At 34.8% G+C, this 11,675-nt stretch overlaps 1 protein-coding gene across 1 annotated transcript; it reads right to left on the bottom strand.

Annotated features, from left to right (window-relative positions):
• Positions 1-222: 222 nt before the first annotated feature.
• Positions 223-10,218, bottom strand: LOC129895698 (DNA-(apurinic or apyrimidinic site) endonuclease). The gene is made up of 9 exons (XM_055971445.1): positions 9,920-10,218; positions 7,395-7,487; positions 6,995-7,139; positions 5,627-5,828; positions 5,167-5,245; positions 2,579-2,640; positions 1,050-1,136; positions 818-921; positions 223-483 (listed from the first exon to the last, which is right to left on the bottom strand). The coding sequence occupies exons 1-9, from the start codon at positions 10,169-10,171 to the stop codon at positions 410-412; spliced, it is 1,098 nt and encodes a 365-aa protein (XP_055827420.1). The 5' UTR covers positions 10,172-10,218; the 3' UTR covers positions 223-409.
• Positions 10,219-11,675: the final 1,457 nt, after the last annotated feature.

Raw genomic sequence — 11,675 nt, 5'->3', positions numbered from 1 at the left:
AAACCAATGAACAAATTAACAACAAAAAAAAAAACTAAGAAAAGAAAAGGTTCTAAGCTGACATACAGTGACAAAACTTCTATGGCTTTGTTTTTTTCCTATAAAAAAAAATGTTTTCAATTATAAAAATTGTAACTTTACTTTCTGTAACGCTTCTAGTCTGTTAATTTGGAAGGGAAAAAACAAAAAAAAAAATCACACTAAAAATGACAACCATCACAATCAGTGTTCCAAATCTTGTCATTAAATTAATAGGAAATGTGTCCACACTAACAACTGAAATAATTAGGCTAATCTAGGGGATTAGGAGTTGGGACTAGAAAATTACCTCTAATAAGATCTGCAAGTAGTGTTTTAGCATGAAACATATAGTACTGACTACTGAGCACTAGCTTTAAACATAAACATTTCAACCTTGTTTGGAATCTTCATCCTTCTCAGAGAGTTCAAGAGATACTGGACAATGGTCACTCCCATAGAAACCTACCATTCATAAAACATATTAAGCTTTAAATACGCGGCAAAATAACAGGCATGAACAAGAAAAACACAGTTAATGACAATAACGCGAGCTGCATACGTGAAAAATGCTAATGTTAGTGAGACTTCATATCACACACAAACAAATGCTACTGGTTTATAGTAGGAAGGATGAGATCCTAAAAATGAAAATGAAGCAGTAAAATCTGCGTAAATGTTACAGTTATGACAATTGTAGAACATTAAATGTTTTGAGGTCACAAATTTACTTCTTTTTGACAATTTCTTAGCAGTCATTAGGTTCATGATGTTTTGTTTCATTTTGAGATTAACTTACCATCCAATTCGATCCCTCGTCCATGCATCTCACATGAAACAATCCTGTCTTTCATTTTCTCAGATACAATAAAGTAGTCTATTCTCATCCTTTTCCCACGATACCTGCAAGTAATGTTATCATCGGAACCATCAGTTTCTATAGAGGACCAAATAAAAAGAACGAATAACATGGTGGTGGTAAAACAAACTACTACTTTTACAAGAGCATGTTTACGAAGAAAATCACTTACTTCCCAACTGGATTTCCTGACCATGAGAAGCCACATTCCATGTCCGTGTCCTTGTGAAGAAATCTATATGCATCTACTAGCTTTCCTCTGAGAAACAGGAATATCACGTAACGGTACAAAACCAGACAATAAAATGAATTTACATAGGTTTTATCCAATGGAAAATTAACTCAAAAAGAAATAGATTCATGAGACCAAACATAGCACCTTATGAGTTCCAATTCCATATAATCTACTTCCCCGTATTTCAATTACTCACAGTTAAGTAGCTTTGTTTTTGCAACTAGTTTAAGCTTTTTCCCAAGTGATCATTTATTCTCAAATTTATCTTCCATCAGCTTACATCACATAACCACACAAGATTTTGAACAACATTAAAGCAATCATGTGAGCTTCATACATGATTCTAACCTAAGTTGCTCGAACTCGATGCAGGTGTCCGAAGCAGGTGTGGATCTAGAGGTCTGATCCTTCATGATCTAAATTTTAACATTTAAGGGTACGGATACGGTGCGGGGATTCGTCTAAAAATAGAGTTATATGTCTAAATTATGAGACATTATGTGGGAAACTTATAAGGTATTCCGAGGTGAAAATATTAATGAAGTGAACTCCAAATGGAGATAAAAAGAAAAGGACCGATATAGAAATTTCTACAGACAACCTATTCCGTTTTCATCAATTTCTCTTTAGCTTTTCTGGTTTGATTACAAAAATCATAGGTATCTTTCTCTATTTTGGTCAAAGTACAAGAAATTGGTTGACCAAATCCTGTATGGATCCCACACCCACGTCGTGTCGACATGGGTGTGGCACCAAAAGTGAAAAGTCCGAGCAACTTAGCTTCTAACACTAACCATCATTTACATTTGATTAGATCAGTGGTTAGATTATAAATTCGTTAACACCACATCTAAAAGCTCAACATCTGCAATAGACAGAAGAAGGTGATAGATGCCCCAAAGAAAAACAATTTTTTTTAAAAGAAAAAGGGGAAATGAAAGGGTGACCAGAGAGGTAGAGAGAAGACTCCCTTGTCAAAACAGGGTACTTATTTACTTTCTTCTAAAAATGAAAGCTGAACACAGAACATAGACCAGAGAGACAGATCTACTTCCCTGCCGAAGAAAAAGTTCTCAATTTTCTCGAGTCCTCTCTGATGCCCTTGACTCTAGTTTCAATTGAGATGAAATTTTCAAAACATTTCTTGAGAGATTTGTTACATTTGATACACTTGTAGTAGTAACAGAAGCACTAGTTATGTCTAGCATCAGAAAAGAGTGAAAGGAGAAAAAGAATTGCAGATTTATTGTCACAATGTTACAAATATACCACAACAGAAAAGTGAATATATAATCCCTAAGAAGTGATAACCACTTTCCATTATCAAAAAAGTGGCTTGATAGAAGCTATTTGTCGTTTAACATAATATCACAACAATCATAACTGACAACAAACCATTAGCTTCATGTCGCATAATCATGTATGACATATTTAAGAAATTCAGAAGTATGAATAGATTTACATACTCTTTTAATATGGCACCAAACCTCCTCCTTTCAGCCAGGGTAAATCCAGGTTGACCACAATCCTGCATGATAGCTTAAAGTCAGGATGTTAGACAAAACCACAAGATAGTTGCAATTTAAATTATTCTAGGTCCTGCTTCGATCTCATCCAGGACTTATTGGAACATACCCTAAAAACTTTAATCCAACATAGCAGGAGGAACAGCCAAGTATAAAAGCTAATTCAGGAAACATAAGCAGATGTTGCCATGAAAAGTTGAAAACCTCCAATTTGCCATAATCCAGAATATTAGCAAAGCACCACGAAATAACAATAGGAGTTATTTTTAAATTTGCTTCTCTTCTTATAGAAAAACCCTTTCAGACTGGCAGGTATGTTGTCTCTTCGGTAAGACTTCTGTCTCACAAACATTCTATCCATCTAAAATCATGGGCTATTCCCACATACATGATGTCCTTATTTCCTATGCCTGTAAGTGCAGCTGAGAGGATCAATGCCATGAGAAGAAATTTCCTCTGGGAGGGAAACTCTGAGAAGAAGAAGATACACCTGGTGAAGTGGGAACTTTTAATTAACAGTAAGAAGGAAGGAGGTCTGGGTATATGCAACCTCAAAGCCCAAAATCAGAGCCTACTACTAAGCAAGTGGAAAAGCATCCTTCAGGGAAAGACAGTTGGATAAGCCTGTCCAATGAAAGCAAAGTTATCCCGATATTTACAATCTATGCTAGAATCAAGAATCAACACACTACTGTGAAAGAAATGTGGTCAGATAATGGGTGGAATTTCAACTTAGAAGGCCTCCTAAATGATTGGGAGATGGGTAGAATGACAGAGTTCCTAAATACCTTTGGTCAATTGCAGGGATTGACTGATAGCGAAGACTGCATGGTGTGGAAAGAGGACAGTCAAGGAAGATTCTCAGTAAAATCAGCTTATAGAGATTTTAACAGATAAAACAACCAGGTGGAATGCTGGCCATGGAAGTTGATATGGAAAGTAAAGATCCCCTACAAAGTAAACTGGTTTGTTTGGTTACTGGCAAACGGGGCTGTCCTAACACAGGATAACCTAGCAAGGAGGAGATTTCAACTATGCTCCAGATGTTATTTATGTGCGAGCAAACAGAGACAATCAACCATCTCTTTTTACACTGTAAATGGGCAGATCAGCTATGGAAAATTTTCATTAATCTGAGAGGCATCAACTAGGACTTAACTGATGTTCTTATAAGTTGGAACAGAGAAGGAAGACTCTCCAGTCAAAAAGTGAAATGGAGGATTGTCCCAGCATGTATTTGGTGGACTTTATGGAAGGAATCAAAGATGCTTCGAAGATAAAGGGAGCTCTATACAGAAGTTAAAGATGAAATGCTTATTCCTTTATTATTTTTGATGTAAACAAGAATACTTTGAAGAAGCAGAGTCTATCTTTCATATTTTAAATTACATTAAGAAAGCTTTTTAGGTCTTCCTATTGTAATACTTGTTTGGCCTGGGTGACCACAACTTGTATAGTCATCTTGTTTATATATGATATTGTCTACTATCTTCAGAAAAAAAATCATGGGCTACTCATACTGAAGATCACAGCCCGACCACCTAGTGGTAATATTGTTTTTTCCATGACCACCTAGTGGTAATATTGTTTATACAGGTAACTGAAAAGTATCAAATAATAGACACACAAGAGATTATCTTGTAGTGATACGTCTAGTGATTACATTTTCAGAAAAAAAAATAGAAAGCTTTTTTTATAAGAGCAACGGTTCTTCACGAGCATTTTTCTTGAGCGAAAACGTTTTACAAAATACCTTTTTTTCTTGCGAAACACTACAGGCCCGTCTTGATTCAACAATTTGATTATTGGTGTTAACGGGTTATTAGTGAGAGCATCCCCTCTCCCCAGGTTACAGGGTCATTTTGCCAAGTTCCTTCGACGTGGTTCTCTAAAGCGCCCTAGTATACTAAACTTGTTCGCCACTGGTCAGTTCACCTGGAGCATTGCCTTTGCAATTGAAAGTTATTTCCTGGAAGTCTCAACCTTGCTGACTGTGACAAGAGACGCGACTATAAACAAACTCTTGACATGTTAGGGCTATACGCTCTTCTCTCTCACTTCCAATTAAATTACTGTGGCCCTCCAAATCCCCAAAAACCCTTTCATTCTGCCTCCAAAAACATTAGCAAACACATATATACTGCCAAGGTAGTGGAATAATCAAAATTGAGTTTTAACGATATTCACTTTTTTTTTTATAAGGAAATCCATATTTGTGTGGCATTATTGAAGGAATTGAAGTGAATATCGCCAGTTTTAACGATATTCACTTCTATTCCTTCACCAAGCAAACAGACATGGGTCCATCAATAACACTAGGTTAAGCCAAAAGTTTAGCAATTCAGAGCAAGGATTTACAGCCCAACAGGGGAAAAGAAAAAGAATCCCAGTCACATAATTGAAGACATCGGGTAGTCTTCAGCAGGAAAGGGGATATAGCCGCACCACATTGATGAGGTCTTTGTATTATTTAGTATATACATTTAGATTGACAATAAAGAAATATTGTTGTCATGATAGCATATTACCTCTTTGTTCGGTGGAATGTAACCATTGAGCTTGGCTGCACTGAAAAATTCTGGATGACTTACATCAATATCCTCATGACTGCAGGGAAGACATTTAAGAAAAAGGATAGTATCATAGAAATTCCCAGAACAAATTTCGAATGTATGAAATAAGGTCATTTTTTAATGTCAAAATTCAGAAGTAATGGAACTGCAAGTGATCAGAAACATTATGACAAATAGCTGTGTGGATTTATAACATCAAGAAAACAACTCATGCTTTTGCCCAAGACTCTAAGAGTATTCATGATAATTTGTCAGTAATCCAACGATCTTCACTTTTTCAAAGATGACATAAAGGGAGACAAAAAAAATGAGAAACGGAAAAAAAAAAACAGAAAAAGAATTAGGTAGTCAAGTACAACAAGTACATAAAAACACAAAGTAAAGTGAAAAATAAAAAAATTAAACAGAACTGTACCTTACATTAAGATCACCACACCAAATAAGGGGTTTATCTGAAGTTGCGAGAACAAACTCTAGCATTCTTTTATCCCATTTTCTTCTCCTCTGAAATGAAGATTCCTCTTCTTTCCACCCATTGTTTGGCACATATGTATTTAATATTCGGAATGTCTCAAATTCAGCCAAAATAACTCGACCATCTGGTTCATGCTTAGAACCTAAGCATACAAACACTTCTCAAGTTTATTATCTATGTTAGCCAGTTGAATCAAGCATATCATTAAGACAATTAGGGGAAAGAACGACAGAGAGAGGAGCACTATGAGTCAGATTGTTGTCAGTGTCTGTTTTGAAAATAACTGAAATATTTAGCATATAGCTGCATGACTCCTGTTGGTGACACATTTTCAAGACTGGAGCTTGATAGAAGTTAACATGTCACACTCGTACGACACAAACACCGGTATAAATCTTCGTTACCTTCAAGTAGTTCAAAACACAAACATGATACTGATCCTATATTGGAAAAAAAGCTTATATCGGTAAGCCGAAGGGGTGTTTATTTTTATTTTTTTTGATAAAGGTAAGGAGAAGGAGAGTTATCATCACATATACAGTATGGCAACAAGTTGACCAAGACATCCTTGGAAGTACATAAATATTTATGCTTTTCGTTTCTTTGAAGGTCTGATTTAAGCTACCAAATTCAAATGTGTATGGCAACTAGAAACATACTTCTAAAGCAAACTCCAATGAGACCTAAACCGAATAAGTATACAACTTTTTATTAGCTAAATGGAAAAATTCTTATCAAGCAGCTGCATAATACGGTGTCAAACTTTAGCAGAAGACGAGCAAAGACCTATCAATCTCTATAATTTCAGCTTGTTTTTAAAAAAAACTGATAAGAGTAAAAGGTAATCCTCATTGGGCTGATAAAGTTAGCAAGGAAAAAGGGTGGACTTGAAACTGCCTATTTGAAAGTCCTCTCCAACAAGAGAAACAAATTGCAACTGCTTCCAGGCTTCTTTTGCTTCTTCCTCTATACCAGACCGAACATCATGTTAGGACATCCACAGAATATGATAGAATATCCTAGAACATAACTTATTTAAACAACGATTCACTGATCAAACTGAAGCAGCAATTGAGTGATATAAATTGTTTTCCCCCTCCACCGGTGTCAGTTGGGGCGGGAGTACAAAGGGTGCTTCTCCTAAAGGAAAAAAGCTCCATCATTGTGTGAATCTCCTAGGGCACTAAGACCTGGTTTCATCGTATATTTGTATTTAATGTACTCAACATAAATGCTGAACATCTTCATCATTATATTTCCCTTTGGAAATGAAATCACTTTAAAAAATAATTATCTACTTATGGGCACCTGCAGCATCAAGTGAAAAGGAAACCTTCTTCGGTTGAAAACACTTTTTGATGAATAATGCAGTTCCAGCATATTTTGAGTCAGAAAGAGACCACCAAACATTATAATTTTTGAATGGTGAACTTGATAAGGTTCGTGTCACCACCTGCATGATGGGAAAAGAAAACCCAATGAAGAAGTATCACTACCTCATTATCACACAACAAGTGGACAAATATTTTTCTCAATATCAACTAATGGAATCCTGTCTGGCACTTAAAAAAGTTGCAGCAAACAAGTTGAAATGAAATTTTCTAAGGAAACCAACAATTAAGCATTGAATTTAGGATTACTTGCGATAGTGCAAGATATATTTATGCCGCATCCAAATTACTTTAGTAACATGACCAGCAATGATTACCAGTTTTTCTTCACGTGAAGCGCTGGTATCATCTTTTAACTCTCTTGGGTTCTTAGGTGCGCCTTTGGAACCAGCAGCTGGCATTCTTACTTCCTACCACCAACTTACAGTTAGATTGGAATTCATACCAATTATAAATAATACAAAATAACTTCCTCCTTAATCAAATGCTGAATTTCAGAACAATGGTTCAAAAGTATATCTCAAATAAATAAAAGATGGACACAATAAATGAAGAGAGTGAAAAAAGAAAGAAGTCACAAGCTAACTTAAACCAAAAATATGTATTATAACATGAAATAAGGATGCAAAAATAATCAAAAAATAAGAGGACAACTAGAAACTTCACAAATTTATTCATTAGTGTGTACAATCAATTTCCAGTGTAAAATAATCTACTCATTCCACTTTATTTAATCTATAAAAAGATACCCATAGTTTGAGATCATATAAGTTATTCTTCAAGCCTTATCACCACTAAACAATAATATAGGGTACAGTCATGAAACAAGTTACAAGATCACATCCCCCAAAGACTAGGACTAGCATGACATTCCCTCAGATTCAGATATAAACGACTACGGAACAACTATAAAAGCTATGCCTCAATCACAAATTAGTTAGAAAATAAATGACTAAATCCAGAAATTATAGCAGTCATATTTCCGCTTGCTAGAGCAAAATCAAGCAGTCAGTTAGTATCAAGGTCGCATGAATGTTGATGGAAAGGTGTCTTGGGCAGGGCACAGGAGAGAAGTACTAGAATGGAGAGGAAAAAAAGTAGGTTCAAGAAACAAGTCAATTAATATCAACTGATAGATTGCCTCAACTGAATGGATTGCAAAAATTTACATCAAACTGAAATACTAGCATTACTCAATATGAATAAGAAAATAGGAATGTTCATCAATGTGTAGCCATAGTCAGGTTTGCTAGTCCTCAATACTTCATTTATTTTCTTCATTACCCCTTTCAACAAGGGTTGAGAAAAAAAGGCATCAAAACTACACTGTAAGGTTATCAGTGAAAATGAACGTAAAGGTCGAGGACTAAACTTCTTCTGAGAAGAGGAACACATTTAAGTAAAAGAATCAAAACTCTTATTGATGTTGGGGTTACAGCATCTGGAAGATAACTGCACCAGGTTATCACAACGTGAAGTACCGCGGCAAATATCTTACTTATTTACAAGACAATGGAGAAGATGACGAAATCGACTGTCTATGAACAAGAGCAAACATTTGGCCACTAATATGTTATGAAGACAGTTGAAATATTATATGCAATTGATACTTTTGGGAGATGAATTTGCAGCCCATCTTTTACCGATGTGACAGATCAGAAGGTTGTCTGTCAAAAGATCCCATAAGGACTGATCTCTTCAAATATCTACACTCAATTTCTTTACTCTAGTTTTTGCTTCTTCTTGCGTAGTCCTTCTATGTTTTCTATGTTTTTCAAATTTTGTAGTCATCAAGCTCTTGTTTCCAGTTTGCAACACTGATTTAAAGATCATCTTATCCTTTGTTCACTGTTGAACTGCTTTTTCATAAAGGGATTACTCCATTTTATTGCAAATTAGGCATGGAAGAAACTCATTACAACACAGCATTTTGGCATTGAAAATACTCATTACAAAATAGAATTTTGGCATTGCAAAAACTCATTACAAAACAGATTTTTCCTTTCATCTTATGCACAATCTTACAATTTTTAAGCTATAATGGACCTTATCCACTGTTACTGTATTACATAGCTGTTATATAAATTATCCCTGGGAAAGGGAGGAGGGTGAGAGAAGCTCAGCTTTTCGGAGCAGACCAATCTTCCGTGCCGCCCCCCTCATAAAGTCGGTGAGGCTAAGGTTTCATATGTGTTATTTCCTTCCCATCGAGCGAGAACTTATAAGGAAACAACTTCAGCTGTTAGCATTAACCAACTTGTTAAAATCTGTGACCTGTGACACTTACTCCTTCCCATGTTGTTATCATTTTGCTTCCAAAGCATTTTTCTTTCATGTGATTAAAATCAGAAACATTTCAACTTAAGTTCAACTTCTCTTCACAGGTGATCCAGAAATTAGGAAGAGTGGCTTAAGGATCGAGAAGGAACTGATGATGAAAATTCAGTATTAACACAAAGCAAGCCTTGAGGCTATAGACTATGATCATAAAACAGTGTATGAAAGAAAGACAACTGGCACCCCTTTTAAACAGGGACGGAGCCAAGTAGGCCAAACCCCCTCCGCAGAAAATTACATTGTTTATACATGATTAAAGTTTCATTTTATGTATACACAGTATATGTTGAATCCCTTTAACTTCTTGGTGAAAATCCTAACTACACCACTGCCCCTTTACCCAATTTGATGAAAAATATCCTAAATTTCTTGACGTATCAACAATCAAAGTGTCCAAAAATAAAACACCTTTTTTCCCTAAAATCAAGATTCATTGACAAGGGCAACATTAAGAATTACAATGACAAAGCTACTAAACCATAAATTAAAGGCATAGTCGTAGAACCTGTATGGCAACGACATCAGGGTCAAGATTCTCAATAAACTTGGTGAACTCTGTCCAGTTGTTCTTGATCCTAAGAAGAAAGCTATTAGCATTCCATGTCAAGAACTTTCTTGGCTCTTTCTTGTTCTCACCAGCACCCTCAGAAATTGTTTCTGTCGTTTGTTCTCCATCTTTCTCGGAAGAAGAGACAGAAGAAATAGTGGGTTTCTTGAAAGATCCATCTTTTTCAATTGGTTGGAAAAATCTTTTCATCTTTGTGTTCTTCTTCTTGAGGACACAGCAGTGGAACTCTGATTCTTGGTGTCCAGTTCCGTGCAAAGGAACCAGTGCTTATAAAAGCAGAGGTCGAAGTGTCAAATGACAATACTGCCCTTTGGGCTGAAAACGTTAGCGGGGAGCTATGAATCATTTAAATTAGGAAATTTAATTAAGCATTGTGCCATTGACTAGAAATTGAAGTATACTTTTTCAAATATATTATTGTCTTTGTCTCAATTTATATAATATTATTTGATTAGGTAATATGATTCCAAAACAAATCTTAGAATTGGTATGATCATAAATTATATCAGTAAGGTTAAAATAAAAAGGGTTTTAAAAAAATAATTTAAATATAAAAAAGGTGATATTTTCTTTTGAACAAATTTTTAAAAATATATATATGTCATAAATTCGGAGATGGAAATATTTTATAGGATTGAAAAATAATATAATATGTTTGGCCAAGTTTTTAAAAATTAATAGAAAGGCTTATCCTTAAAAAAGGAAACACTTATTTTGATGAGTATGGTTCATTTGATTTGTTATCATTTCCAAACTAAATATTCATATGTTCCTTTGCATCAAAGTTACGCAATTCTCTCTGATAAGTTACTTTTCCTCTTAATTACTCTCTATAAATTTTGGCGTATTTTTTGATTTTTTCAATATATCGCTCCAAATTTGTTATTACCTAACCTGAATGCAAGGTAAAACAAGAGATTATGAACTTAAGTCGTAAAATAATCTTTTATAAAATATACATAATATAGTTACACACAATAAATTCATGCAATCTCATCTTTTCCTAACCCCATACCCGCACGTAATAGGAACTTTGTGCACCGGTGTGCACGTTTGTCTATCATGTGGCAAATTTCTTGATATTTAAAATATGTTGGGATCTAGTTAGGCTAGACCAAAGTATTCTCATTCTATAAACTCAACAGACTTCATTTGGCCAGTGTTATATAAGAAAGACAATCATGTGCTTATGTTGTATATAATGTTAATTTTCTAGCGGATCAATTTCAACGAGTCTTTCAAACTAGTCCTATTAGTAATTGAAATATGAACCTGCCCTCGACTTTAGGATCATACGTTAAAAAATATGTTAACGTTTGATAAAATTCATTAAGATTTTGTTATCTTAGATCAAAATTGTAGTGGAAATGATCTCTTAGGATTAACTGACCTTTTCACATCTCTTATATGTAAAAATGAAGATCTCATATAAGAAGTATATAAAACTAAAATTTTTTTGTAAAGGACTACAAAACCAAATCTCCCGACTATAGGGCAAAAATTCAACATAGTGCTACTGTCCTCAAATTATGTTTTGATTTCTATCCTTATTGTAAGTTGTCTTTAAGCTATGCAAATAGTAATTTTACCATTTTTATCCACCTCCTCTCCCCAGTCCACAAAAGAAAAAGGAAAACTGGAAGTTCATATATTGTGTTCGGAGACTAAGTTTAGCAGAGAAGGCATCAAGAGA

The sequence above is a fragment of the Solanum dulcamara genome, chromosome 7, assembly GCF_947179165.1.
Source record: "Solanum dulcamara chromosome 7, daSolDulc1.2, whole genome shotgun sequence".
Classification (NCBI taxonomy): Eukaryota; Viridiplantae; Streptophyta; class Magnoliopsida; order Solanales; family Solanaceae; genus Solanum; species Solanum dulcamara.
The sequence above is the reverse complement of the archived record's forward strand: the minus strand, read 5'-3'. Positions and strand labels throughout refer to the sequence as shown.